At 46.8% G+C, this 25135-nt stretch overlaps 8 protein-coding genes across 8 annotated transcripts; 2 read left to right on the top strand and 6 right to left on the bottom strand.

The window, feature by feature from the left end:
- Positions 1-1011: 1011 nt before the first annotated feature.
- Positions 1012-2449, bottom strand: DFJ58DRAFT_767826 (Translin). The gene is made up of 7 exons (XM_041388883.1): positions 2415-2449; positions 2227-2357; positions 1949-2169; positions 1793-1892; positions 1580-1727; positions 1443-1526; positions 1012-1387 (listed from the first exon to the last, which is right to left on the bottom strand). Exons 2-7 carry the CDS (start codon positions 2317-2319, stop codon positions 1221-1223), a joined length of 813 nt encoding a protein of 270 aa, XP_041248035.1. The 5' UTR covers positions 2320-2357; positions 2415-2449; the 3' UTR covers positions 1012-1220.
- On the top strand, positions 2450-3451 carry DFJ58DRAFT_742747 (uncharacterized protein; the record flags this gene model as incomplete). The annotated part of the gene is made up of 4 exons (XM_041387221.1): positions 2450-2711; positions 2773-2800; positions 2856-3166; positions 3223-3451. The coding sequence occupies exons 1-4, from the start codon at positions 2509-2511 to the stop codon at positions 3449-3451; spliced, it is 771 nt and encodes a 256-aa protein (XP_041248036.1). The 5' UTR covers positions 2450-2508.
- On the bottom strand, positions 3285-12148 carry DFJ58DRAFT_859984 (uncharacterized protein). The gene is made up of 45 exons (XM_041394005.1): positions 11892-12148; positions 11603-11839; positions 11429-11546; positions 11027-11378; positions 10861-10962; positions 10535-10812; positions 10413-10455; positions 10313-10353; positions 10060-10260; positions 9881-10012; positions 9811-9828; positions 9461-9761; positions 9107-9409; positions 9014-9048; positions 8731-8905; positions 8628-8686; positions 8487-8578; positions 8233-8355; positions 7991-8180; positions 7893-7942; positions 7741-7842; positions 7571-7683; positions 7489-7496; positions 7246-7360; positions 7065-7123; positions 6976-7015; positions 6744-6928; positions 6530-6691; positions 6202-6410; positions 5913-6154; positions 5746-5865; positions 5576-5700; positions 5303-5524; positions 5207-5254; positions 4955-5148; positions 4819-4906; positions 4741-4765; positions 4563-4690; positions 4475-4514; positions 4366-4424; positions 4262-4317; positions 4161-4215; positions 3919-4110; positions 3728-3866; positions 3285-3675 (listed from the first exon to the last, which is right to left on the bottom strand). Exons 1-45 carry the CDS (start codon positions 12101-12103, stop codon positions 3668-3670), a joined length of 5796 nt encoding a protein of 1931 aa, XP_041248037.1. The 5' UTR covers positions 12104-12148; the 3' UTR covers positions 3285-3667.
- A 147-nt stretch (positions 12149-12295) lies between these two features.
- DFJ58DRAFT_767865 (uncharacterized protein) lies at positions 12296-13649 on the bottom strand. Its single transcript, XM_041388884.1, has 3 exons — positions 13387-13649; positions 13158-13338; positions 12296-13113 (listed from the first exon to the last, which is right to left on the bottom strand). The coding sequence occupies exons 1-3, from the start codon at positions 13422-13424 to the stop codon at positions 12424-12426; spliced, it is 909 nt and encodes a 302-aa protein (XP_041248038.1). The 5' UTR covers positions 13425-13649; the 3' UTR covers positions 12296-12423.
- Positions 13650-14400: 751 nt separating this feature from the next.
- Positions 14401-16450, bottom strand: DFJ58DRAFT_767869 (biotin synthase). Its single transcript, XM_041388885.1, has 9 exons — positions 16123-16450; positions 16046-16066; positions 15722-15992; positions 15614-15668; positions 15424-15566; positions 15290-15365; positions 15067-15241; positions 15001-15017; positions 14401-14951 (listed from the first exon to the last, which is right to left on the bottom strand). Exons 1-9 carry the CDS (start codon positions 16352-16354, stop codon positions 14814-14816), a joined length of 1128 nt encoding a protein of 375 aa, XP_041248039.1. The 5' UTR covers positions 16355-16450; the 3' UTR covers positions 14401-14813.
- Positions 16451-17770: 1320 nt separating this feature from the next.
- On the bottom strand, positions 17771-18815 carry DFJ58DRAFT_112703 (uncharacterized protein). Its single transcript, XM_041378679.1, has one exon. The coding sequence runs from the start codon at positions 18668-18670 to the stop codon at positions 17801-17803; it is 870 nt and encodes a 289-aa protein (XP_041248040.1). The 5' UTR covers positions 18671-18815; the 3' UTR covers positions 17771-17800.
- Positions 18816-19714: 899 nt separating this feature from the next.
- On the top strand, positions 19715-20129 carry DFJ58DRAFT_714288 (ribosomal protein S27; the record flags this gene model as incomplete). The annotated part of the gene is made up of 4 exons (XM_041384003.1): positions 19715-19741; positions 19770-19881; positions 19936-20046; positions 20104-20129. 4 exons carry the CDS (start codon positions 19715-19717, stop codon positions 20127-20129), a joined length of 276 nt encoding a protein of 91 aa, XP_041248041.1.
- Positions 20130-23336: 3207 nt separating this feature from the next.
- On the bottom strand, positions 23337-25053 carry DFJ58DRAFT_112627 (thioesterase-like superfamily-domain-containing protein). The gene is made up of 10 exons (XM_041378678.1): positions 24646-25053; positions 24577-24585; positions 24231-24527; positions 24050-24178; positions 23969-24000; positions 23844-23913; positions 23760-23791; positions 23673-23709; positions 23568-23615; positions 23337-23512 (listed from the first exon to the last, which is right to left on the bottom strand). The coding sequence occupies exons 1-10, from the start codon at positions 24835-24837 to the stop codon at positions 23414-23416; spliced, it is 945 nt and encodes a 314-aa protein (XP_041248042.1). The 5' UTR covers positions 24838-25053; the 3' UTR covers positions 23337-23413.
- Between the last annotated feature and the right edge of the window lie 82 nt (positions 25054-25135).

Below are 25135 nucleotides of genomic sequence, written 5' to 3' on the forward strand. Positions count from 1 at the left end.
TCAAGCGGCAATCATGTGAGGCTAGCCTTTACTGTTCTCAGGTAATTTACTCACTGGCACTGCCATGACGTTTATTGCATTTTGCAGGGCTCGATACAATCGCTGCGGAAAGTAGTTTATATCGAACCATTCCTGGCACTGCTTTTGATGATGATACAAGGTCTAGTACTTTTAATACGACTGTGGGTTCTATTGTGGCGCGTTCTGGCGTGTCTCATCGGGCTTGCTGCACTATATTCTAACGTTCTCTTGAATTCCCATTTTCATGAGTAGCCTATTGTCCAGGCGTGCACAGCCAGTAGTGGCGTTGTTGGTGCCACAGTCTTGCGATTAATGAAATGTTCATTCTGTCAATCGGTTCGTCCGCCGCGTATATTCCCTGATCGGTTGGTCTCATTGTCGCGCCACCCCCCTATCAGCCACGGGATGCTATCAAGCAAGTAGCGTTTCGCCTCACGTGTGGGATTATGTTATTCTGGCGGTGTATGAGGTGGCTGAGCGCTCATAATGATTCCGAAGTTCGAACGTGTGTAGACATTGCATGCTCATTGCACGGTCCGCGGTCGGGATTCATCTATGAAGCCATCTTGCTTCTGACCGGTTACCAAGCATTCCGAGTCCATCACAAACCAATCACGCACAGACCATTGGTGGTATCTTGCTATCTATGTAATGTGTATATTATTAGGTAAGATCATTTCGCACATATATCTGACATTGTTGATCGCGGAAACAATGTAGTTATGTCCTTGTTGAACGTCGTGGTACTTGGTGCTCTTGTGGAATAAGGGTGCTTACCCGAGATTTCACATTTCTGACTGGATTATTTGTTTTAGATCTGGGAGTATCCTGAAATAATTGATACCTGAGCCGCTGGCCGCGGCCTGGTCATGAGATCTTGCCATAATTCACAATGCAATGCGAAGACTCCAGGCTATTGCACATAGCATTTTATCTTCATGGCTACTATCCAACCTAAGGAACGTCATAGACCATCGGAATGTCGTCATGTTGACCCGGAGCTCCCGGTCAGCATCGGTGCCTGAGTCGATACCAGTATTACTAATAGTGGTGTTTGACACTTGAGTTTCAACTTTGTGTGAAGTACGTATTTATGGGCGAACTTAGTGTGGTTGGCATACCAAAACCGATATAAACTTATGGACCGCCCAAGCTCATATTAATATTGGAACAGTCAAACTAAGTAATTCTCCTGGGTATCAAATCTCATCGTCGTAATCATCTCCGCTCCGAACGTCTCTTTGAACAAGTCTCGATTTCGCACTGGTAGTAGAACTGAAGGTCGAGATTGACTGCGCAATGAGGTCGTCTAACATATCAGGTGGGATGTCGTACTCAGATCCTCGAACCACGATAGCATACACCGCTAGGATAGCTTTCAGTACTTGTTCATGAGTGCCAGGTGATAGATGAAACGCTACCGTCCTCGATCTTTTCCAGAGATTGTGAAGTTACAGCCTGTTTCTTGGACAACTCCCTCACATAAGGAGTAAAGCGCTCGAAATCTACTTATCCATGATCACACCTTTGCACGTTATTGTCAAACTGACTGACTTGCCTGCCTTGCATTGCCGGACGAATGCACATACTTCTCTGGCTCTGGTGCGACCGCCCTTCTGAGCTATTCCAGTTATTGCAAATCGCATGAGTTCGCCAGTGACATCGGACAAGCCTAGCAAGTAATCTTCCTTCGGAAGAGTAAAATACTAGGGTCATACCGTAAAATGCAAGATTCAGCCATCCGAGTATCATTCAGGTGTAGCATACGCACAGGTACGCCATTCTCATCAGAAAGGGAAAGCTGGACGTCCTCATATGACACCAGAGTGCCATGCTCGAGGTAGTGAGCAAAGCCCAGTGCTTCAATATACCTGAAGTCAAAGGCGTTCAACATATATGCCAACCAATTTGCCATTTTGGAGCCCACTCTTGGAGGCCGGGCGATACTGCTCTGTGGTAGTGCCAGAACCGCTCAGCCTGTACCTCGAGCCTTATTTGTGCATATAACGCTTGCACTTCCCGAAGCTTTTCACGACCGCGACGGACTACTCGTAGAGAGGGATCAGAGTCATTATTGGATTCTTCTGTCATTGCTCGGTGGAGTAGGAATATAACTTTCTTTGAAAGGTTTGTCGCATCCCTGCTGATCTATTGGAGGGGTCAGAATGTTCAGTGACACAGTTGATTCTTTCGAGAGCCTGGAACCTTGATAAGTCGTTCTCTCCGGTCATGATGTTCGTCTATTTCTTGTCGGAACTCATCAAATGCTTCAACGACACTTTCTCGATGGGTTCCCATTTGGAAAGCGTGCCGATAAGGTGGGGAGGACGGTCGACCTTGAACATCAAGTTTAGTACTCGTACTGTAAAATGTCACGTGCAATTGGGACTGACCATGCCCGGTGCCGCATGGGTAATTCGGTTAAGAGCCTTTGTTCGAACTTTGAACGTTCATTACTCAGCCCACCCGTCTCCTCCGTACTTGATCATGGCTTTTGCACCAAAGCCTGGGTGTCCTATGTGTGGGATCGTGGCCACTGCAGCGGTTCATCCCCCCGGCCAATCCCGTTCACCCAATTGTCCAGACGCGCCAGCAGAGCCAGAAATACTCTGGAGAGACGAAAATTTTACTGCATACCGGGAGAAAGTTCATCCAGTGTCTTCTAGTGGTCATATAATCATAGCATTCAAGTCAGTCTTCTATCTACCATATCAGATTCCTCAAGCACTTTCCCCTGATCCAATGTCACAGTCTTCATGTTCCATCGATATACACCCTGGTACGTAAAACTTCAGGCCTCCCCGCGGCGAAGAATCTTATCTGGCTTTTGGCAGTCTTCCAGTGACTTGCCCCTTCTTGTCAATGTTAGGAACCTTGGCAGGAGGCTTTTGAGCTCGTCATCACCGCGGCTCTCCGTTTTATCATCTGGTAATAGCTCCGCACCCTCGGCACCTCTACAACATACCGAATCCCAGTTTCGGATCGGCTTCATTACACCACCTTTCAAGGATAACAAAATTCCTATTACGGACCATCTTCATGCACACGCCTATCTGGCCCCTGCCGATCTGCTAGGGTGGTGGAGAGGTGTTGGATACGGTCCTCTCGCTTGGTATGCTATTGATGATTTGATTGCTGAGATTCGGTTGGATTTCTTTTTACGTAGTGTGCCTCTTTCAAACTGATTATTTGCATCGTCAGGGAGTCGGTCTCTAACAATCGCGTGAAATCTGGTTACGATAATCGGATAAATGCCCCGATAGACGCGGTTCCCGAGGCGGGCGCGCGGACTGGTGCAGCCAATGGCGACGAATATACCGCTTCGAGTCTAGCCATCCCTGACATTGAAGATGGCCTTGCAACCCCAAGCTCTTCTAATACCTCCTTTACCTCCAGTTCCAGTGGTCATATACCCCATTTACACGTATGACAAACGACATCAATTTCCATCCTGAAGTACCGGATATATTTCACGTATATAGCAGGTCCTCGGACTGTAGTCACATCACGGACGACTGAACTGATTTGTTTATGAAGTATTGGAATTGCTTTCTCTAGCCTACTTCTATACGATTCAATGAGTAAATATTCAACATCGATGAGATTTGCTGTCATGATCTGCAAAATAGATTTCGAATTTCAAAGATTAAGCGTCTGACAATGCATCATGATTAGCGGGAATGGACCAACTATAATCTGCACTTACAATACGATGATCCGGTCAGCAATGTCGACAGAGCTGCTAGCTGATCATCAGTAAAGCGCCGGGAGTCTTCGTGCCAAGTGTCTTGATGCGTTTTTCTAAAATTGCTCGCACACCTGTGGATAGTTGTCGAAATCGGAATCTGCAGCGCAGAAGATCAGAATATATAGTCAAGCAAATGAAGATTTGCTCACAGGATCATATGTATGTTCCAGCATAACTGTCGTCAAGAGCCCTGGCATCCATTTCTCGATGGTGTACGGGAAACTGTCAATAAGGGCACATATGCCAATGATAGCGGCGTGCCGCTGACGGACGGCAGCATTATAAACCGGCGATATGCGATCAGGGAGCTGAATCTTTCCCGCCAATTTGACGAATCGGTCCTAGACCAAAGGGTGAATGAAATCAAAAGACGATGTAACTGCTGACCAACCTTCAAAGTCACAACGCTGCGCCTCGGAGACAGTCGAAGTATTCCCGACAAGGTGCTGAACGAGAGTTACGCGTGTTTTGAAGACAGATTCAAAGACTCACGTCCCAACCATCTCCCGCACCTCCACGACCTCGTCGTCCAAACAATGACACAATACCTACAATTAATTAGTGCAGATGCGACATAAATCAATAGAACTACTTACGTCTAGAATTTCATTGACTTCGCTTTCACTAATCAGAGGAAGTTGTCGGAAGTACAGAACTAGGTAATGTGATGTCGTCAAGCACTAGACCAAAGTAGCAGTGACTCACCCTGTAGAATTGGTAGGGCCTTTAAGCGAACCTTCCATGACTACAAGAGTGAGTCTGGCACAGTTATGGACGCTGGTAAATGTCTTACTGGTGAAGTCTGGATGGCGGAGAATATGGCATTCAATAAGGGGCCGATCATCGATCGCGGAGGAGTGACTCCGCACATGCGAACAAGAAGTGCGTTAGCGTGCCTTACTAGCTCCTCGTTATCATGCACTAAAGGGAGGTTTTCAACATCGACTGACATTCATCATCAACAACCGTACCTTCAGTGAAACGGAACAGTTCAGGCTGAAAGAACCATATATCATGACTTCCTCGGCAGCTGGTAATAGACCACGCACCATAAGAGGCAAAATATAGTCGAATGCAGATATGGCATCAGTATTGTGGACTGACAGGAACAACCATCGGCAAACGACGATCCCAACTCTGCGGGTATTCAGCAGTCACTTTGAAAAAATGAATAACATCCGTTACCTGTCATATGTTGACTGATGGGCTCTCACGCCTGGTAGCCGCTGTTCTCTCCACACTTTGAAGTTGTCCACGAGTTCGAGGACTCTGCTTGTGTGATAGGTACCACATATGCCCATGATGTCTGCATCATCAGTCACTTCTCGACATTCCCGTACGAAAGCTTCGACATCGAGAGACGTGGGTTTGGGTTGCCACTATCCTTCAAAGTCAGCAACCTATATATATGCATAGTGGGATGTAGAAATCGCCAACCTTGATACCATTGCAGAATGCCATCATATCAGCAACATGGGATCTTACCTATCAATATCCATCAGTATCGTCACTGAATCACAAATCAGAACTGACATCATCGTGTTCACTGTGTGCCTCGCGCCAAAATCGTTCCATAGTGCTGTCCGACCAAGATGTGAATTTCCATCCTAATTCAGTGTAAAATGCCCGAAATAATGCCAGAACTTTGATAGATTCCAGGGATGATGGTCCATTGTAGTCCATGATCTTGAACTGTTCAACGATGTGCTCAACGAGTGGTTGGAGTCGCCGCGGGTCTTTGTGATGGAACATGTACTGAAAGTCGTTTAGATAGATGCGCAAAGCTATAAGCTCTTGGTCACACACCTCGACAAACGAAGTCCAGATGGGTACAGTCTCTGTCTTCATGCTCTGACCTAACGTCTTCTTAATGTAGGGTGTGAACCATTGCCAGATTCGATCTTGGGTCTCTTGTGGCCAATGTTTAGAACCTGCAACAGTCAGCATACAAAATTTTACATCAGTAAGTTGCTCACCGTTTAGAACACCAGCCAAAAGTTCTGCCGCGGCCCTTTGCTTGTTCTTATCCTGGTCGGCTAGTAACGTCTCTAGTTTGGGCTTCAACAGGTCCCAGGGTTCGTCACCCAATACTTGGACTATCTCGAAATTACACAGGCTAATTGCGAATCAAGATTCGACTTACATATTGATTTGACACATGATATGTGATCTTGTACCACAGTGCTCTCGTGATTCTCTTCGGCGAAGTGCCCGGAAAGTTTCTTCCAGAAGTCTGCATCGACTGCTATTTCACGTAGGCAAGACAAAGCCTCTGCGTTTGATGGCTCCCATTTGAAGGTGCTTTTCAACCCATGAGGTGGTTTGTATGCTGCCAGTGTACCGCTCCAGGCGAGCCAGCCTTGATGTAGTGTATCACAATATATACTTCGATGGGTGTGAGTACTTCATAGCGTGACTCTAGAAGGACCCACCTGTTGAGATCAAGAGTTTCCGAAGATCTAATAGGGACCCGTGACCTGAAATTGATGAGGATCTCAGCGGTCGATGAATATGACCCTTCAATGGGAATATGGCAGCGTAGTGGATTGATTTGTGAGAATAGAGCCAAAGCCGCTGGACTTTGACAGTACGATCGAAGCTTGATGTATCTGAGTGCTTTCATGATACCTCTGTGCGCATACTGATACGTAGACAAGTTAGTTCGTGATTAATTCGATGTCAGTCATGATCTCACGTAGCGCTAATATTCACAAAAATGTCAACGTCCTTACATGGACCTAGTAAACCACAGGAACGCACCATGGTAGGATCGCTATCGCATACTTTCTCCAAGAAAAGACGAAGGTGACTAGGCGAAGTTGGAGTATCTCGGCGCAGCAGAGTGCGGAGGACCCTAACTGCCACTATCGCATAGCGCCAATGTGTTGTGGCGTCATCGGCAATTTCGAGAACTGCTTGAGTCTGTTCAAGCCTCAGTGGTGAGACATATCGATAAGGATAGTATGTTGCCTACCGTTCGATTATATTCTTCGTTCATTAAACGCACACGCTCGATGCGCTTCTCACGGGCCTGGAGAGTGATGGAATCCTCTGATTTGTTAAATGACAAGCGGCTCTTCAGAGCAAGTAAGGCTTCATCAAGGGCGGTATTCTCGACGTCATAGATAAGATAGCAAGGCTCCGAGAAGTTGGCCAGGCCTCAAAGTAGCTTAGAAAAGAGAACAAGAGGAGAAAGTGGTGCTTACATGTATCTGTTACTGTAGATACACAATTTTGGATAGAAGGCTGAAAGAAAGCTGTCACCCAGTTTGAAGAAGTTCAAGGGGAAAAGTACCTTCTCATTATGATGGCATCCAAGGAGCTGCTGGACGATTTCTGGCACTAACGTCGGTTCTGAAGAAGAATGGGTCTAGCTACTTCAAAAAAAGACATCCATATTGCTCACCCGAGATCGCAAATCGCCCTGAGAGGAGACGATTAGATGAAATCTACCGCTGTCAAGAAGCACGGCTCACCAAACGACGATATGTTCAACGTCCACAGCGCTCCTTTCATGCGATCGTCATCAGTACCAGGCTGTAGGGCTGTATACAATGCCGGAAGAGCTCGAAGACGAAGACCATCGTACACCTACATATGTGACGATTATACGCCCGTGGCACCCGTAATATATATAGACACCTACTGAAGTCAGGGATTCTAGAAGAGACTGGCTTGATCTTAAACGAAAGGTTGAATCTTTATCAAGGGAAATGGACTGGAGTCACTCACTGCCGCACTGTAAGTACGTGGGATTATCAGAAGTATTCATGAAACATGAAACCAAGAATGATTAATTACCTGAAGGATAATGCCACATCGACCATTCAACGACATCGTCCAGCAAGGAGTTCTCAAGCGGACCTCTAGCTCGCTCGATGGAGTTCCAGAATAGTCGAGAGGAATGATAAAATCTAGCACATGTAAAATTAGGAAAATCGAAACAGAAAGAAATGTGGATAGTGGTTTACCGAGCTCTTCGGACAAACACTGCGCGCGGCCAAACCTTCTGTCCTGCATATTGACGAGCTACACCGATCTCTGAGTTGTATTGTTCGCAGTTTACATAGTAGCTGTGTGGAATGCTCAGCAACGTCCATACAAGCAAAGTCACACTACAGACCTGTCCTTGCTGTCGCCATACTCGAGCAAATAGGTGCGGATTGAACCGATCTTTAGAAGTGTGAAAAATAAGTCATGAGATACCATAAGAGTACGTACAAGCATCTGTACAGCATCAACTGTGTTCTCCTCGCCCTGTCTTTGCAAAGACAAGGATGCTGCGTGCAAAAACTCCCCAAATCGACGCCGGAGTTTAGTAATGTACTTATACCGTGCGTCTTGCGGGTCTGTGAGGCAAAACCCAGAAGCCAGAGGCTCGATTGATGCAATCATTTCAGGAATTTCATTACTGCAGACAGGTTAGACAAACACCACATGCCACGGGTGCCAACATGACGTACATAATGTCACTTGAGGCAAGCATGGATTGCAACACGTCTGGTGATATAAACTCCTTAAAGAGCGTTGGAATTCCGCTGAAGGCTTCTCGGACAAAACTGAGATAACTACTCGAAGGTATCAATCTACCGTTGATTGATCAGTCTCTGCAAACGCACCGACAAAAGTCGTTCCTCCAAACGGCGTCTCGGGACGCTTTGGTGCTTTTCAGTATAAAGTCAGAAGATACTGCATAAACTTACAGGTTTCAAGCAACAAGTCAAGGCGAGTCATCGCAGGTTCGACCAACTCACGGAATAGGTGAAGCGAAAAGTCAATTTCTTCGGCACTTGGGATATGCCATGTGATCTACAGTGCTGAGCATTTGAGACTCTTCCAATTGCCAAATGTTACGCACCTTGACCTCATCGGGCTCAAATAACTTGCCCCAGTATAAGTGATGGTTTCGTTGAAATTCTGCAGGTACTCAGTCAACGCATCTTAAAGCACAAACTGCGAACCTTCATCGTTCCACTGTTCGGGGTTGACGAACTTGTTTTCGATCGGGTAAGTATGAGTGAGTGTAATTAATGCGCTGGAGAGTAACTTTCCGCTCCAAGTGTACCCCTGTTTCGAGAAAGTTTTGTCGCGTAGCAGAGTTAATAACGACAAGAGTTCGCCCTTGTACTCGAGAAGCTAGAATGACATCAACTCACGCCCGAGTGACTAGTCTAGGATCACTAACTGCTGAACCATCACTGTTCAGGTGTTTGTTAGCGCATGCAAGGTACTTGGGGAGAGAACACACTTATAGACACAACCTCGGAGAATAGCGAGATCTATAATGTAACAAGGATATTAACGCTCAACACTGCCACAGTTGTGATGAAATCCTACTCCAGTGCAGAGTCGCATCCGACGGAAGCGGCAATGATGGAGATGTCGTCCTCACTGAGCTAGCACCATGTTCTATTTCTGTGCGGATGTTTGCGGCACAGAAGGGCAAGAACTTGGCCAGAGTCTTTTGGGGGTGGGCATTCGCAATGCATTCGACTAACTGGTGTATCGCACGGACAGCATTAGAACGAACATTTGTGCTTGCGTAATCGAAAATCATGTTGAGCACGAGGTCGAAAAGTGGATCAGATAAATGAACACAGATTTGACTGCATGCACCAGTCACAGCGTCCACCACTTGTACTGAAGAGAAACTGGTCAGTTAATAGAAACATTCATGTAAAATTAAGATACCTTCTGTAGTCCCTCCGGCTGATCCATTCGGTCCTTCTTCCGGGAGATTCTCAAGTAGCTGGATAACACGACGTATGAAGCTGGCTACCCAGCTCGCAAAACTACCAGTGCTGTCTCTGAGAAGCGCATCCTCAGCTTCGTTAGACAACTTCAGTTCCATAGTGTCCTCCAAGCCATCATCTAGAGTGATTTGACCAGGGGAAATGTCCACGTCAGAAGCCTCTGAACCCTCGGAGGATGATGTCACATCCCCAAACATGATATACTGTGACACTTCCGACAGAAATGCCGTCGTACAAAGCTTATAAATAAGGCATTAGATAGGGGAAGCACTTGGAGGGTTTAAATACCGTTTTAGTTGGGTCATTCTGTATTTGACGAGAGTGAGAGGGTGGCATTCAAATGAGACTAGCTACTTACGAGGTCGATACCAGGTACAAGCAAATGCAGAATGGTGATCAAATGTTTAGCACCTGGATAATAAATTTCTCGAGAAACGATTGCAGGAACAATAGAGCTCAGTGCCTTGATCACGGACAAAGTACGCTGGGTCTAAGGAACTGTGAGGAAGGAACAGTCGACGACAGGAGCATCGGTACCTCAACGAGAGCCTCTAGCGAAGGGATAGCTCGTTCCAGAATTGGCTGGAATACCAGGTCAGGCTCCATGCATGACATGGACTTCAGAGCGCTCTGGACATTTGAAACAGTGGAACTATCCTGGGAGAAGATGGCAAGCAACACAACTGTCCGGAGGCACTTCACCAGTTCTCTTTTCATCTCTCGGGTGAGCCGTCGAGTCTGATGAAGAACCTAAATTTCTTCACTGATTAAAGAGATACAGATTGCGTACCAAAGGTATTTTGCAGTCGGATAGTTGTTCTTCGTGCCAGCCTTGCAACTTATATGTTAACATTGCGCTCATGAGCACTTAAACCTGAAAGGAAGCTCACGTTTGTTAAACTCGTACACGATGTACTTGACGAAGGCAGTGAGCTATATGACATGGTTAGCAATTACAGTGTCAACCAATAACTCAGCGAAAATTCAAGCCCGATGCGAATGAACGACGAACATCGGATGTCCAACTTCCAGAGTTGGTGGGGTGGAAGAAATGTTCCGTAGATGCAATGAGACGTGCAAGTGAATCCAGAGCTTTAGAACCACCTAAATATAACTTCGGTGGCTCCCAGTTGCGGAGTGGCACTGTAATATATTCGCCTACAGAACCGCTAACTTGAGGCGTGCTAACGCCTGAAGTCATTGGTGTATACCATGGCGTAGACGCAGTAGAAGGAGGTGCAGGAGCACCATCAGGGGCCATAGAGTACACGATAAGTTTAGCGAGAGATGCTAAATGAGATATCAGCGAAGCTGTTTTTGCGAGGGGAACCTGCTTACGGATACGCCAGTTTGCTTTGGGCAGCCTTCCAATTTCAAAACTTGAAGAAGAGTCGGCCATAGGTCCCGTGGTGAGTGACCCAGCATCCTTCAATGGAATTGCTACAAAAGGCACCGATAGTCAGTCAGCCTTGATTGAAGACGTAAATTATCAATGGCTGCCCACCCATCGAGGCAAGGCATTTACACATAATAAAATGCCACTCGTGCTCAGCGAATATTCCGACTTCCTTATAGAGGCCAGACCACGTCTGTCCTGCATGGTAATCATCTTGTTTCCACTTCGGTCTGCCCTCATCCTCAGACTTTTCATCATCGAGAATATCATAAATGCGAGCAGGATCGCTGATGGTTGGGTCCACGTGCATCTCTGCGAGGCGTGACAGGAATTGCAACATCCTGTCATCGTACATGTAGGAGTTGATAGACTCCCACAAACGACATAACATAGGGAGATACGATTGAGGATGTGTCAATGGTAAGAAGGTTAGAAGATAGTACTGTGACGAAAGAACGCTCTGCAGGCAATCTAAGGAACGTGTAGCTGTTTTTGCTGGAAAGAACTCACGTCTAGGTCGGTCCCATTAAACCCTGGCAGGAAAGTGCTCAGCATCTCTTCAATGGCCGCGGGATGGAAGAACCTCCTCGATATATCAGCAATGTAGCCCATACACCACGCGAGTTGGCTACATTGACCGTTAGATGGTGCCATTATCGAAGAGTAAGCGTGACCTGCCTGTACTCGAACTGACGTCGAGTTAAAAACAAGTCTTCCCGAAGGATATTATAGATAGGCTTCCACGGAAGTCTCATGTCGTCAATGCTCAGTTTCTTTTTCGAACGGGTTAAATTTGACAACCCATCCGCGCAGACGGCCATGACTTGCGTGGGCATACCAGGGGTCGTTGCAATATGAAAATATAGCTTCGCAAGGCGAATACGCTTCTCCTTTGGAAATGGGTACTTGAGCATATTCCAACTGCAATGCCCGTAAGAAATTTTGCATTCCTGTGTGAATTACTGGCGCTCACTAAGTGATCATGCTGTCCCACTGGACAAGACCCGGTTCGAAGTCCTTTGCCTCTACGCATTGCGTTATACGCCTTAGGATAAAATCCAACATGTCCTGCATCCGTGCATTTGATTCAATTGCATATGGGATGGATTTCGCATAAAGCTTGAGCTTCTGCATATACCGGTCGCTCGCTTGGTTGATGTCGTCTGGAATTTGTGTCTGGCGCATCTCAGGACCTGGATCATCCAAGGTCAGGCGGGAGACGTCCGGAATGATAGTCATGGTGTTCTGTTAATAATGCCACTGGAAGTAAACTGCAAGAGAAATAGTTGCCCGTTCAGAGAATGGAAAAGTAAGCTTTAGTCAGGGTTTGATCCCTCCCAATGGTCTATTACCACACCCTCTGACGCCACATTTGCCAGTGACTGGTTTTACGTGCGACATATGGTAGCGGTAATAGATGGGTGTCATTACTGATGAGGACACGTCCCTGGTACTAAAATGTACAATATGTTTAATGTGACCGCTCGTCGTTGCATCGTGCAGCATTAGTCCATAGCGACGCTAAAGGCTGTATCCTGCAATTCCTTGACAGCTTTTTCCCGCACCATCTCCCAAATGATATTCCGCTGTGCTCGAGTATCCCCAAGATTTTCCCTGATCTCCTGAAGACGCTCGACATACTCCCTCCCATCGTCTTGTAGCTCCCGCAAAGTTGCTAGAGACTTTTCTAGACTGTCCTGCTGCATCTCCGGGGAAGCAAATTGTGACGGATCAATCACAGGTGGACCATTGTCAGCATACGAAACCAGGAAAAGCTTGTGAGCTGTTGGGGTAAGATCTGGAGCGCGGGCCATTCTACGTTCCTGTTCGTCTTCTTCGTCTTCAATGTCTTCCTGTTCTTCCTGTTTCGGGATCACACGCTCCTCGTCCAGTCGTTTGTCTGGGTCTTCGCTGATGACCTGCCAGAGCCTCCCCAGAGCACGTCTCATGACCGCTTCTCCTTCAATAAGACTGTTGGTGGCGTATTCCAGTTCGTCCAACAAACTTGACCGAAACGAATGCGTCACAGATTTATCCATGACGAATGAGGCGAAACTGAAATGCTGACCGATAGGTGGTGGATAAGGAGCGAGAAGTGGTGGTGAAGGCGACCGCATATGGGGAAGGCAAGGCGGGGAGGGTGATCTTCTTTCGGGTAACAGACATTTAATGCGTTTACGGGCGCGATCCTCAGCCTGGTTGAAGGTTAAAAGTGTCTAGAGTAAATAACTTAGCTCACCTCCCAGTCGTCCATACCAGGACCCCATGCAGCCATTTTTCCTTTGCGAACCCATCTACTGCCTTTTCTCATCTTGTTTCCCCAGTTGCCGTCCACTATGCTGACCGCCAAGTCGTCGTCATCTGAACTTAAGCCTTGTGAGGGGTAATACCACGCGTTGTGATCATTGAGGACCAGCAGACTAAACAAGTCGTAAAATCTCTGAAATACACGCGTAATCGGGGCTAACCTCATTTCTTCATGGGCTCTTTTTGGTGCGCTTTGCATAGTATCTGTTGAACGTCGAAGATTTGATAAACCAATAATAAACTGTAGAAATCTGCAACCAAGACCGATATCGCTGAGACCGGCAATTTCCGGTCTCTGTCGAGTGCTTCGCCGCAACTTGAAGTGGGCACTTGCATGAAGGATACTTATACATTGACTCGTCGGGCAACGCAGCTGATGAGGTAGGAAGTCTTTATCAAGGTGCTGCTCAGAAATTCATGTTCTTTACTGAGTACAGCTAACGTATTTCTGCTATCCCAGCGTCTGGACTCTGTATGATGCCGCGAACAGAGTTAACTTGCGGAATCATATCGCAATCTGTCATCATGATACTATGAATAGAGGCAGCTTGCGTGATGATATCGCGATCCGACAGGATCCGACGCGATCATCTTAGATTTTTGCCGAAGTATTAATTAAAGCGCCCAAAGGCAGTCCAAGGCGAACAATCAATCACAATACAGACTCCGAATTACAAGCAGGAGACCCATTGGGTGAACTATGCATGTGACGGGCACAGACTAACCTTTCACGCCCTACATGTCATCTGCCAAACAGGCTACAATGTTCGGCGATAATGGAATGAGCTTATCTTCTGCTCGAATGTGATTCTATCAGACGTTGATCTACCCTGATGCTTAGCAATTGAGATCGGGACTGTGACAAAAAAGTGTAGATTCAGGTGCTTACCAGTGTAGAGGTCCACTTGAATTTCAGAACAGATTTAGAATCTGGCAAGACTGGTATAAAGATACAAACTAGGGCCCACGCTAGTAGTATGTGCCTGAGGCAAGGGACCATGACAAAGGTTGACACCTACCCACAAACCAAGATCCGTGTATATGATGCCGCATGTTCAATAGTCACGCGGTCTCCTCATAGTCCTGCTAGATAGATTCTAGAACGTTGTCAGTCTTGGCAGTATCGATAACGGGATCGATGAGTTTGTCCGAAAGTGTACTGGATGATGAAAACTGACTGTATTTTTCAGTCGGACTTCCGTGGAGGCGGTGCATGCTATGATCAACAGGCCATGAAGCCCGTCTGCCTTGACTTCAAGTTCATACGTGAAGTATGGTCCCTGGTCTTGAGGACGGTTTCTGACTTCTGTAACAGGGAATGCAATACAGTGCAAATGTAGCACGCTCTCCGGAAAACGAGGAGGGCTATATTGCAACAGCTTTTCCAGCAGAAGTCAGTTGTACCTGAAGTTAGTAATATTCGCGCGAACGGTTGCACTTGGGAATTATCGCCGGCGAGTCCGCAGGCGTACGCCGTGGTTACAAAAAATGTAGATGCACATACATACACAAATCGCTGGCCTACCAACATAGCGAGATGATGTCCCTTGCTTGCATCTTGTAATGGATAGCAAATATACCTGGGATTCTATGACGACTCTGCTTGCGACTCTGAGACTATTCTCGTAGGTTGCGGTCCTAGCGCAGTGCCTTCCTTTCTTGCGACGCTTGCTTGCTCAAAGCTTTGCATTCCCTCTAGCCCCCACCGACCCATCATCGCCTTGTCCTGCAGCAAGGTTAGTTCTTTTCAGCTACATGCAAATCTGTAAATTTACCTCGTCCCACGGAGAACCTTCGTCAATCATCAGCTAGCTGTTTGCACGTGGAGAAAAGATACATACATGGAGTAGTCAACATTTGTTCTCCCGTGAATACGGCGTTAGCACCAGCCATGAAACACATGGCCTGCTCAGATTCACTGAGCGTGTTTCTCCCCGCTGCAAGTCTGATTATTGTTCCTGGGAGGACAACACGCGCGGTGGCGATCGTCCGCAGTAAAGTATGGTGAGCGACCCGCTTTAAAATATGTCAGCTGAAACATAGACATAAATGAAAGAAGCGCACTTCATTTCCTTCGAGTGGAGTGCCTGGTATGGGTACGAGTGCATTTACAGGGAAGGATTCAGGGTGTTCCGGCATACTTGTAGAAAAAATCAAAATGTTATGAGTGACAGTTGAGCGGTCGAGCACAAACATACTTGGCAACTTCCTGAATCAAGCCGACGCGATCCGCATCTGACTCTCCGAGACCCAATATACCGCCAGAGCAGACACTTATTCCAGCATCTCGAACTGCACTAATAGTGCCAAGGCGCTCGTCGTACGACCGCGTCGTGATGACCTGAGAAAGATGCAGGCAACAACTCCAAAATATAACATGTGTCAAACCTGCGGGTAAAATTCACGCGACGTATCAAGATTATGATTGTACGCAGTGAGGCCGCTAGTCCAAATAAATATGAAATGAGTTGAACCTGAGAGATAGAAAATACATACGCCTCTTTCAATTGTTTTGCTTGCTCTGGAGAGAGCATGCCAAGAGTCGTGCAGACTTCCATCCCCATACCCCGGACCTCTCGGACCATTTGAAGAATTCTTTCAAACCCTCTCTTGCGTCCTGCGAGGTCTCTCCATGCTGCACCCATGCAAAACCTTGTGCTTCCATTCTCTTTGGCTTTTCGTGCTGCCTCGATGACAGGTTCGATATCAAGCAAACGTGAGGCCTTCGTCGGAGTGGAATATCTGGACGACTGAGAACAGTACGAGCCTGAGTAACCGTGTCAGATAAAATATCATTACTCGGCATGATAGGCTCCCTACAGTCCTCAGAGCATCCACCAGCTATAGTACAACGTTTCAGACGATCATAGAGGAGATAGAGTGGGAACAAAGCGCACTCTTGATATTCATGAGTGTGCATAGCTGGATCTTGCTAGGGTCATGACTCTGACGATGAATGCTGCTTGCGCGGAAGACAAGGTCTAACAGAGGACTGTCGTAGATCTTTTGAATTTCTTGTCGCGTCCAGTCATGTCTTTGTGGTGCCGAGCGGGGTGTGTGGGTTACAGTTGCAAGCGATCTGCTGAATCTGGGAGCAGATAATCGAAGAAAGCCAGCACTGAAGTTCATGATTGGCCGAAGACAATTTGAGGGTAGGCTTGACTGGCTAGGAGGCCAATTTCTACGATGTATATGTAGATCTATAATTGTGGTCCGATAGTACCAATCGCGGTCGGTCTAGATTTGTTATCGCCGAGACTCTGATGGCGGTGTATTACGTAATTGTTGGACTCCTCCATGTCTTACAGTAACGATCGGGAATATGGGGAACCAGCATTTATCTGCCAATAATCTACATACATATTTTCATGACACGGGATGATAATGATACGTCGACGTGTTTTAACAGTATAATACAAGCTTCTTCATGGAATAACGGATGAATGCGATTAATTAAGTACAATTGCAAGTGATGCGGTTTTTGTGTAAAGTATAAAATATCTGGACTAGGTATCAGCGAGAAACATCATGCATATGTGGAGCTGGTGCAAAATTGATTATTTGGAGATGGGAGCTGAGTATCGAGCACTGAAACCTGCTTGGTTTCAGATACCATCGCGGTGTGATGTCGAGCTCACCGGAAGAGTCATTAATATGCGGGACCGACGGGCTTCCAGCGGACAATTTTTGAACTTTTGGACAACCTCGTCATGTTTTGTTGCCCCCGACCGACTCTCTTCGTCTGATGATTAGGAGCATGAAGTAGTACGCCTAGTACCCTTCTTCTCCCGTGCAGCTGAAGGTCCAGGGGAAGCCAATGAGATGTCCCGCATGGCACTAGACAAACATGCATCCAAATTTTGCTCATCAACTGTCTTCCGTAGTGACGCTGTCCACTGCCGGCGCGTGTACGCCGCTAATTCACGAGAATAGAGTGATTTCCGTTGTTCCACGGATTGGGTCGACATGCTGAAAGCTTGATGGGAATAACGAAGACTAGGAGTGAGAATATGCAAAGCGGGCACTGGAGATCAACCTTATATACGAGCAATCCGTTTTGACTGATTCTGCATGATTATTATTTCGCCGTCGGAGCCCAGCATGACGTTTTTGGAGTTGCGCATTGATGTCAACCCGTACTTGATCGGAGAAAACTCCGCCGACGTGACGCCGCCATCCTGAGCTACGCCGTCGTTACCAAGGACATCGACAATATCCAAGGCCTGATCGAGCCATACAGAACTCTTCGAAATTCAAAATGCTACACAGCGCTTAGCACGATACAATTACAATAAAGCTATAGTACCGAGAATGTAACAACAGTAAATGAAAGTGCAAAGATAAAAGCCATGTCCGAAAATGCTACACACTCGATCTAAATCAAAGCTACGAAAACAAAACAATAAAAGCAATGCAAATGGTATGATAGACGTTAAAAGGTGTGGTATGGTAGAAGATTGTCCGGGTTGTCGTTCGTGTTTTTTGGGGGGCATGAATAGGCGTACAGGCAAATAGTGCGATCTCGTTGGAACTTCATCGGCGACAAGTGATCAAGGGAGGCAGGCTGATAGCCATTTATGCACGGCGCCAAGCAGGAGCAGACGGTCCGCTCTTGGTCTTGGAAGGTGCACCTAGCATCACACCACCGGTGAGAACAGTAGTCTTGCCACCATCGTAAGGGGTGACTTCAGTCTTGGAGGTGTCAATAAAGACACGAGCCTGCCTGGCCCTCTCGCGACGGGAGAGTCGGGATGACTGACTATCGCTGTTAGAGGACAAGGTAGAGGCTGTCATCGCAGAGAAACAGGAGTCCGAATCGGACGAGCGATAGCTGGAGCACGAATCGGTAGATATAACAGACAACGGTGATTCAGAACGTGGAGGAACAGGGAAACGGTCGACGACAGGGGTCATCCAAGTGGGCGCACTGACTTCGTCAGCGATCAAGGCGAAAAGTTCATCATCATCTGTGCGATCATTCTCCAAGAGCTGCTGGGCAAATGTCTTAGATTTGGATGGCAACCGGTTGAAATGCGTATGGGGTGCCGCGGAAGCGGCCTGAGCCATTAGCTCCTCTGACCAGATTGTAATGAGCTTAGTGCCCTTCCCGAACCGCACAGAGATGCATCCTGGATCGACAAAGAAGTCGAACTCACGTCCGCCCATTGCCGCAATCCAGTCGAACCACTGGACACTGGATGCAAGGCACGCGGCATATACGGCACGTGGGGGAAGGCAAGTAGGGGAGAGGGTGAGGCAACGCCGGCCGGAACCACGAAGGGGTTCCTTGGGAGCCCAAGAAGGGGCGAAGAGTGCAGTTAAGTTTGCCTCAAGCGCGAGCTGAAGTCTGATGATTGTCGCAGCGGGGTGCGTAAGAATAAGAGGACGAGTGAGGTAGGCGATGGCCTGAGCGAGAGTGACGGAAAGGCCTGATGTAGTAGTCATGATTGCAAATAAGAAAGCAATTGGAAAGATTGAATAGGTGGAAATAACAGAAATCGCCCTGCGATGGTAGATGCGGAAGTGAAGCGCGCTGAAAAGGTGCTTGAGAGTGTGATACAGTCTTCAAGCAGTACTGAGTTTTGATTCAGACGGAGAGATCGAATGTGAGCAAGAGACAGAAACGTCTGAAATGATATTAATTATGAACTCATGAAGTTGAAATAAAAAGCTGGCTCACCTAACAGACTGGATGAAGAGACCATAAAGCAGATTAGCTGAAAAGGAAAGGGAAGTCAAACAGATGTGTAACGAACCTGGCTGCAAGGATAGAAAGTTAGTAAATTGATGACTGGATTGTCAAAACCCGGATGGAGAGTATGGGAGGTTATGGGGCTGAGCTTTATACGCATGCCATGCCAAGAACAGGCGCCAGGCGTAAACAAAGGCATGCTGCTGGCGGAGCGGTCCTCCATAATGGTCGCGAAGCGAGAACAAAAGGACCACGAATAATTTCCTTTTTTGACAACAATAGTGGGAAAGCATTTAGCACACTTGATGCCGTAAATGTCTGCAGTAGAAACTTGCGACGACAAAAAACATGTTTGCACCTGACCTTTACGTCTGATGTTATTGTTTTCTCTTGGGAGGAAGCCCATCTTCGCATCATTTCCTTGGTCCTTATCAGAAACACCGTTGATGATCTTTGAATTGAAGCACAGGAAAAGTTGTTCCAAGCCTATCATAATAGAAGGTGTCTTTCATTTATATGACCTGACTAGGACTCCGGACTCCGAGACTGTCGTCTTGACAGTTGACGAGGTCGATTGGCCAACAGGACTGGCGCGGTCGACTGGCACGACAACTGCTCACTGAGAGTCAATACGACGTGGAGCGGACGGTTCCGCAAGCTTAGTCAGATTTGAAGTTCTTAACTCTACTACCTTATCATCATCGAGTTTTCTCTCATCCTCGATCGTCAGCGTATCGCTCCAACTATCACCTGTTAACAAAAACGTTGACCACGAAAACACCTAAAGCTCGTCAAAAATGGTATGCTGCATGTCCGGTTTATTTGTGCGAAATCTTCACAAAATCCGCCCAGCCTCTGGCTGTCGATCTATTGAACCCCTCTGTAGAACATGAGCGCAAGCAACACAAACTTAAGCGTCTCGTGCAATCGCCCAACTCTTATTTCATGGATGTAAAATGCCCAGGTGCGTCCCGTTCCGTCAGAGCTGATAACACTGATCTCACACTGTTTTTGCTAGGATGCTTTGCTATTACTACTGTATTCTCCCATGCACAATCAGTCGTGCTTTGCGGCTCGTGTGCGAGTGTCCTCTGTCAACCTACGGGTGGTAAGGCGAGACTGACTGAGGGTATGTTATTGAATTGCGAATTGTGATACTAGTAAAGCACTAACGTCACTTTTACAGGTAGTTCATTCCGTCGGAAGAACTAAATACTACTTCAAATTTTCACACTCGCGTTACACTTCGCGTCCCCTTTCCACCCTTGCTCAAAACATTTCCTCTTGCAAAATCTGACTTGTTGTTCATGTACTTTTTCATCGGAAGGCGTACATAATGCATACGAATCTTCTGATCCGTTCAGCCCCACAATTACATCAACAGTATGTCACGCGCCTAGAGGCGAATGATCGCTGTCATGGTTGTACACGTTCCAGTGGGGCCACTCGGCTACGTTGCCGTCTTAGCTCATCCCACTTTGACTTAAAGCAGATTGACATATATCCAACACAATCTTTCTGTTGAAGGAAACCTAATGTTAAGTGCTTGATGCATGTCCAGTACAACTGCTCAACATCCTAGAAAGTTATTACATTCCGCACATAACTTTTTTTCTTTTAAGCCCAGTCATAGCGGTTGGACAGTACACAGCAGACAGTTTACCTTCCACTTACTATATGCACGATGTTATGGCCACCACATGATGGATTGATCGTGTGAGTTAGTTTTCAGGGTACTTGTTACTTATCATTTTTTTTCGCATCCTTGTGACCTTCTAGGTCGATGGTTATGTATTACCGGGTGCCAGAGCGCGCATGAGGCGATTGATCCATATACATATACAAAGCGGTTCATTTGATGCGCGGGTTATATGAAGCCAATATTGCAGTCTAGTGAGTTCCATGTTACATAGTACTGTCGCGCCCATTTACCAATGCATGTTGGAGTGATATCCGACTTTCGGCAAAACTAAACCTTGTTAAGACAACCTGGATGAGCTATCACACTTCGTAAGCCGCGCCAAGTGCTCCAGGGCCGCGAAAACCACTGAAATTTCGGATGGCAGCTCAGGCCACGTTAGCTGCCGCGCCTGAAAATTCAATGATCAGCTAACGACAGGGTTTTCCCCTTTCGATGGCCGCATTGCACATAGGTCCGTCCCTTACAACGGTTAGCCCTTCATGAACTTACATGACAATTCAGTGAGTCATCTCCTATCTTTTCCCGTATCTACTCCACTCCAAGCGACAACGCTTACTTTTGCTGACTAAAGCAGAATTCAGGAACCAAATGCTATATGGTGGTATATCTAGCACGAACGCTTTCGTCATCTGTCCATCAAGTTCACCGCTCCCTTACAGCCACCCTCTAACAATATGCCTATAGTCTCAGACGATCCCGCTTGGTGGCCGACCATTGAAGCGGTCATTGTTTCCAGCTATTTTATAGGTTCGTGGAGAGTCTGTTGGTTGATGGCGGTGATATCCTAATCTAAGCTTTGTTGCGGTTTTGCAGTGGCCGCCTCTGTTGGAGTGTGGTACGATTGGGGTGAGCGAGACTGGTATTTAAGACCTGCTGAAATCCTTATAGTATTTCCAGCACTGACGTTGGCACAAGAGGTAAGTTGACGCCACTTCTGAAGCTGCCATCTCTCTGAGAATGACTTTGCTTTACAGATCGAACTGATCTGGGTGAGTAGAGTTCCATGTCAGAAGAACAACATTGATTCGCGACAGAGGCAACGTTGGTCCCTGATGACTGCTTTGTACCTGTGTGTATGTAGCTTGCATCATAGTCGTGATCGGTAACTCGCGCTTACTTGAAAATATTCTAGCTGCGTTATGTTGGACTGGTATATGCCGTGTATGTTTAGAAGGTTCAGCATCGTCATTGCGCTAATGTACCGTCTCCCACAATCAGGATCAGCATACTGGGCATGTCTCCTCGCATACATTATGTTTATTTCTTCTGATCGGCGGCATACAGCTCAAGTCCCGACGATCCCGTTGACAGATACAGTGAGTATTTTCCACCGATGCCTACCATTCCCTTATATTTAACTACACCCTTATATAGGAGTGAGTGAGTTTCTTGACCGGCTCGTTGCTCCAATATGATGATCACCACAGCTGTAAATTGATTTGGGATGTATGATCCTCCGAGGCTGGTCACTAACTAGATTTCTCAGGCCACGCTTTCTTTATCACATTAAATTGGATAACTTTTATTTCAACTGCAATGCTGGGCGGTGAGCTTCACAGCTGCGATACATTGATCAGTAATATTGACTTGACTGAAACAATGCAAGTCATCATGATCGTTCGGTTATATGCCATGTATCAGCGATCCAGAAAGGTGCTGATACCTCTCGTTGTCACCTTGCTGACTCTCAGCATCATCAATGGCACGCTTTCCGGAAGAGCGACTAAGAATAGTTCAGCGGGTGAGCATTCATTATGGATGAAAACTGATGTACCACGCTCATTGGCAAATACCAGTGGTGCTCATTCTCTCCGGCAGTTATGTGTGCTCCCCCAGTTTTAATGGAAATGGAGTACTTCTGGTTGACCTCGCTTGGATAATCGGTATTGCATGGGAAGTCCTCGCACTGTGTCTTGCAGTCTGGATTTCTGTCATACACATCCGTGAACTACGACGTTCATCACCAGGCGGGGTGTTGCTGGAGGACTGTTTCACGGTGCTGATAAAATCTCACGTGGTTTACTTTACGAGGTGAGTTCATAACGTTCATGTGGTTCTCTTTTTTCGCTGAAGTTCTGAACTTGCTAGCTTTGTTGCTGTGTCTTGTTTCCAGATCGGTTATTTATCTCCAACGCTCTCAATGGTATGTCTATCCGACACTCATCTCTGTACTAGTGCGAGCACGATTCATCATTTCTATAGAACCCAGATTCCTTGGAAACTCAAGTTTATCTTGGCATTTCTCAGATTTTGACGCTCGTACAGATGGTCGTGCTGGGACCACGCCTGATCCTTAGTGTTCGAGAATTTAACGCTACGCTCGTGGCCGACTCCGATGCAGGAACCGTCATGAGTTCAGTCGCTTTCCAGGAGCGCGTGCATATAACAACTGGCAGTGGTGTGTAGCCGGGAGGATGCTCAAGGTGAATGACACTTGTCGGATACTCGGCAGGGGCGGGACAATTTGCTTTTTGTTTTCAAGTTCGTCGTAGTAGTTATTTGGTGTCACGAAGTAGACTTGCAAGAGAAACAAGTCTGGACAAACGAAAAAAAAAGTATTGTATCACCATGGGCAGCAGTTACATTTTTGTCTCTGTCGTAAGATTTTATCCCCAAAGAATTGCATGTATGCTACGGTAGTGTGTCCGAGGGTTCAATATTCCTTGTCGAGAATCATCTGTCGTACGAGACACAGAAAGGATCTGCAGAATATTGAAGGCGTCGTCCGATGTGTAGGGTATATAACAAATGCCAATTGTATCTTCAAGCTAGTTTCAAACAGATAGCATGTACTCTACAGCTTTGCCTTGTTTTCGGTAGGACCTCGTACGTTAGCCCGCACCACGCCCTCTTGACAAGTGACCGCAACTAGGTTGCCTGCTCGCGAGTACAGCTTTATATAGCATCAGAAATTCTGGGGAGGCTGCGTAAATATAAACGCCACACACCCTGCCATGAACCACTGCTCTACCGGATGCAGCTCGAGGACAAATGACCTACATGATGAAAGATATGAACAAGAATGACTTTTCGATAAATGATAAGACACCTACCACGTAAAGTAAACCATCTTCACAGCAAAAGTTGTCGCTGACAGCAGTTGAGAACACAATGGGTCAAGTGATCTATAGGAAACATACTCATAATACCATATGGAATGATCTAGTGTAGACTGGGTGAAGTCTGTAAGCAGATTCGAATGCACAAAACAGCACCGTACTCACGGTCATTGCATGAGCGTCAGGGCCATTTGACATCCGCTTGAGTTTAAGAGCATCAGACGCAACAGTGATGCTAGACATGGCAGAACATAAGAATATCTCCAGTGAGTCGAACTTCGGCTGCTTACAAGTTGAGGTCTGATAGGTATGCAAGAATACACTGATGATGTGGATTAACGAAAATCAACTAGCCATGGGCAACATCCTACCTTTTGGTAAGGTGTTCCATAATGTGACGCTTGACCTGTTCGGGCTTGCATCCAATGCATGGATGTTTGAGTGCCATTCTCGGTGGTCAATCCCGCCCTTCTAACTGCAATTGGACCATTCTCCCTTTCCTAATGGCAAAGTGAGCTGTATTGCGGATTTAAGTCGTAGGGCAGACATTACAAGGGCATAAGACAAGAGCATGTCCCGAACTTTCGAAGGAAGGTCCTCCCTCGTAGCTCGGCGTCTGAACAGCACCTCCTCAAGCTCGCACTCCTCAAGTGGGGGCACTTCGGGCATGGGCCATTGTTGTGTAGGCTGCCATGGTTCTGGCTTGTGGTAGGAACACATTAGCTGAAATATTACCTTTCCATTCTGAACTGCTTTGACGCTTCGGGTAGTGTATGACCGCCCTTCCCGTAGCCGCTCGACGAAATATATGATAGGAATAGCAGGTGATGCGCTCAAAAGAAAGTAACACTGAATGCGAATGAGTATTGTCGCTCAAGAAGTTGCACACGCGGCTCACGTGCAAAGACTAGTGGGTAACAGCGTTCTATTAACTTTCAGCGCCGGATGTGAAAAAGTATGCCCTTACATGTAACCCGAACACGGGATCGACACAATTGGTGGCGGCGACTATTGCTTGTGAGATGACCTGCCCTCCGAAAACGCCTCGAGCCCTCGTGGGTTTGAATAAAGTCTTTGACTGAAAGAGATTTACTTCAATCTGCTCAAGCTCCAAAGAGGTGGAAATCTTGGAGCTTTCAGCTTGGTTTGGATCATCCATAGTAAGTGCCTGGGCTGCAGAACAACTATTTCGTGTGGCTTGGGAAGAAAGGCCTGGCTACTGCGGTCTTCGACGAGTCCCCTGCTGATACTTCCAATAGATCCGCCGTAACCGGTACTTCCGGATGAGCCAGCAATACTAGTATGAAGCTGAAAGCACGTGAATTTCACCGACCCACTAGACTGGATGGGCGTGGACAACGAGCTTAGTACTAATTAATAACCACCTGGTTGAGTTCACCATATGTGCACAGATCTACTATCATTCCTGGGAATCTGCAACTGGCATGTAATATGCA

Source organism: Suillus subalutaceus (genome assembly GCF_016647625.1).
Source record: "Suillus subalutaceus strain FC151 chromosome Unknown DFJ58scaffold_15, whole genome shotgun sequence".
NCBI classification, from domain to species: Eukaryota; Fungi; Basidiomycota; class Agaricomycetes; order Boletales; family Suillaceae; genus Suillus; species Suillus subalutaceus.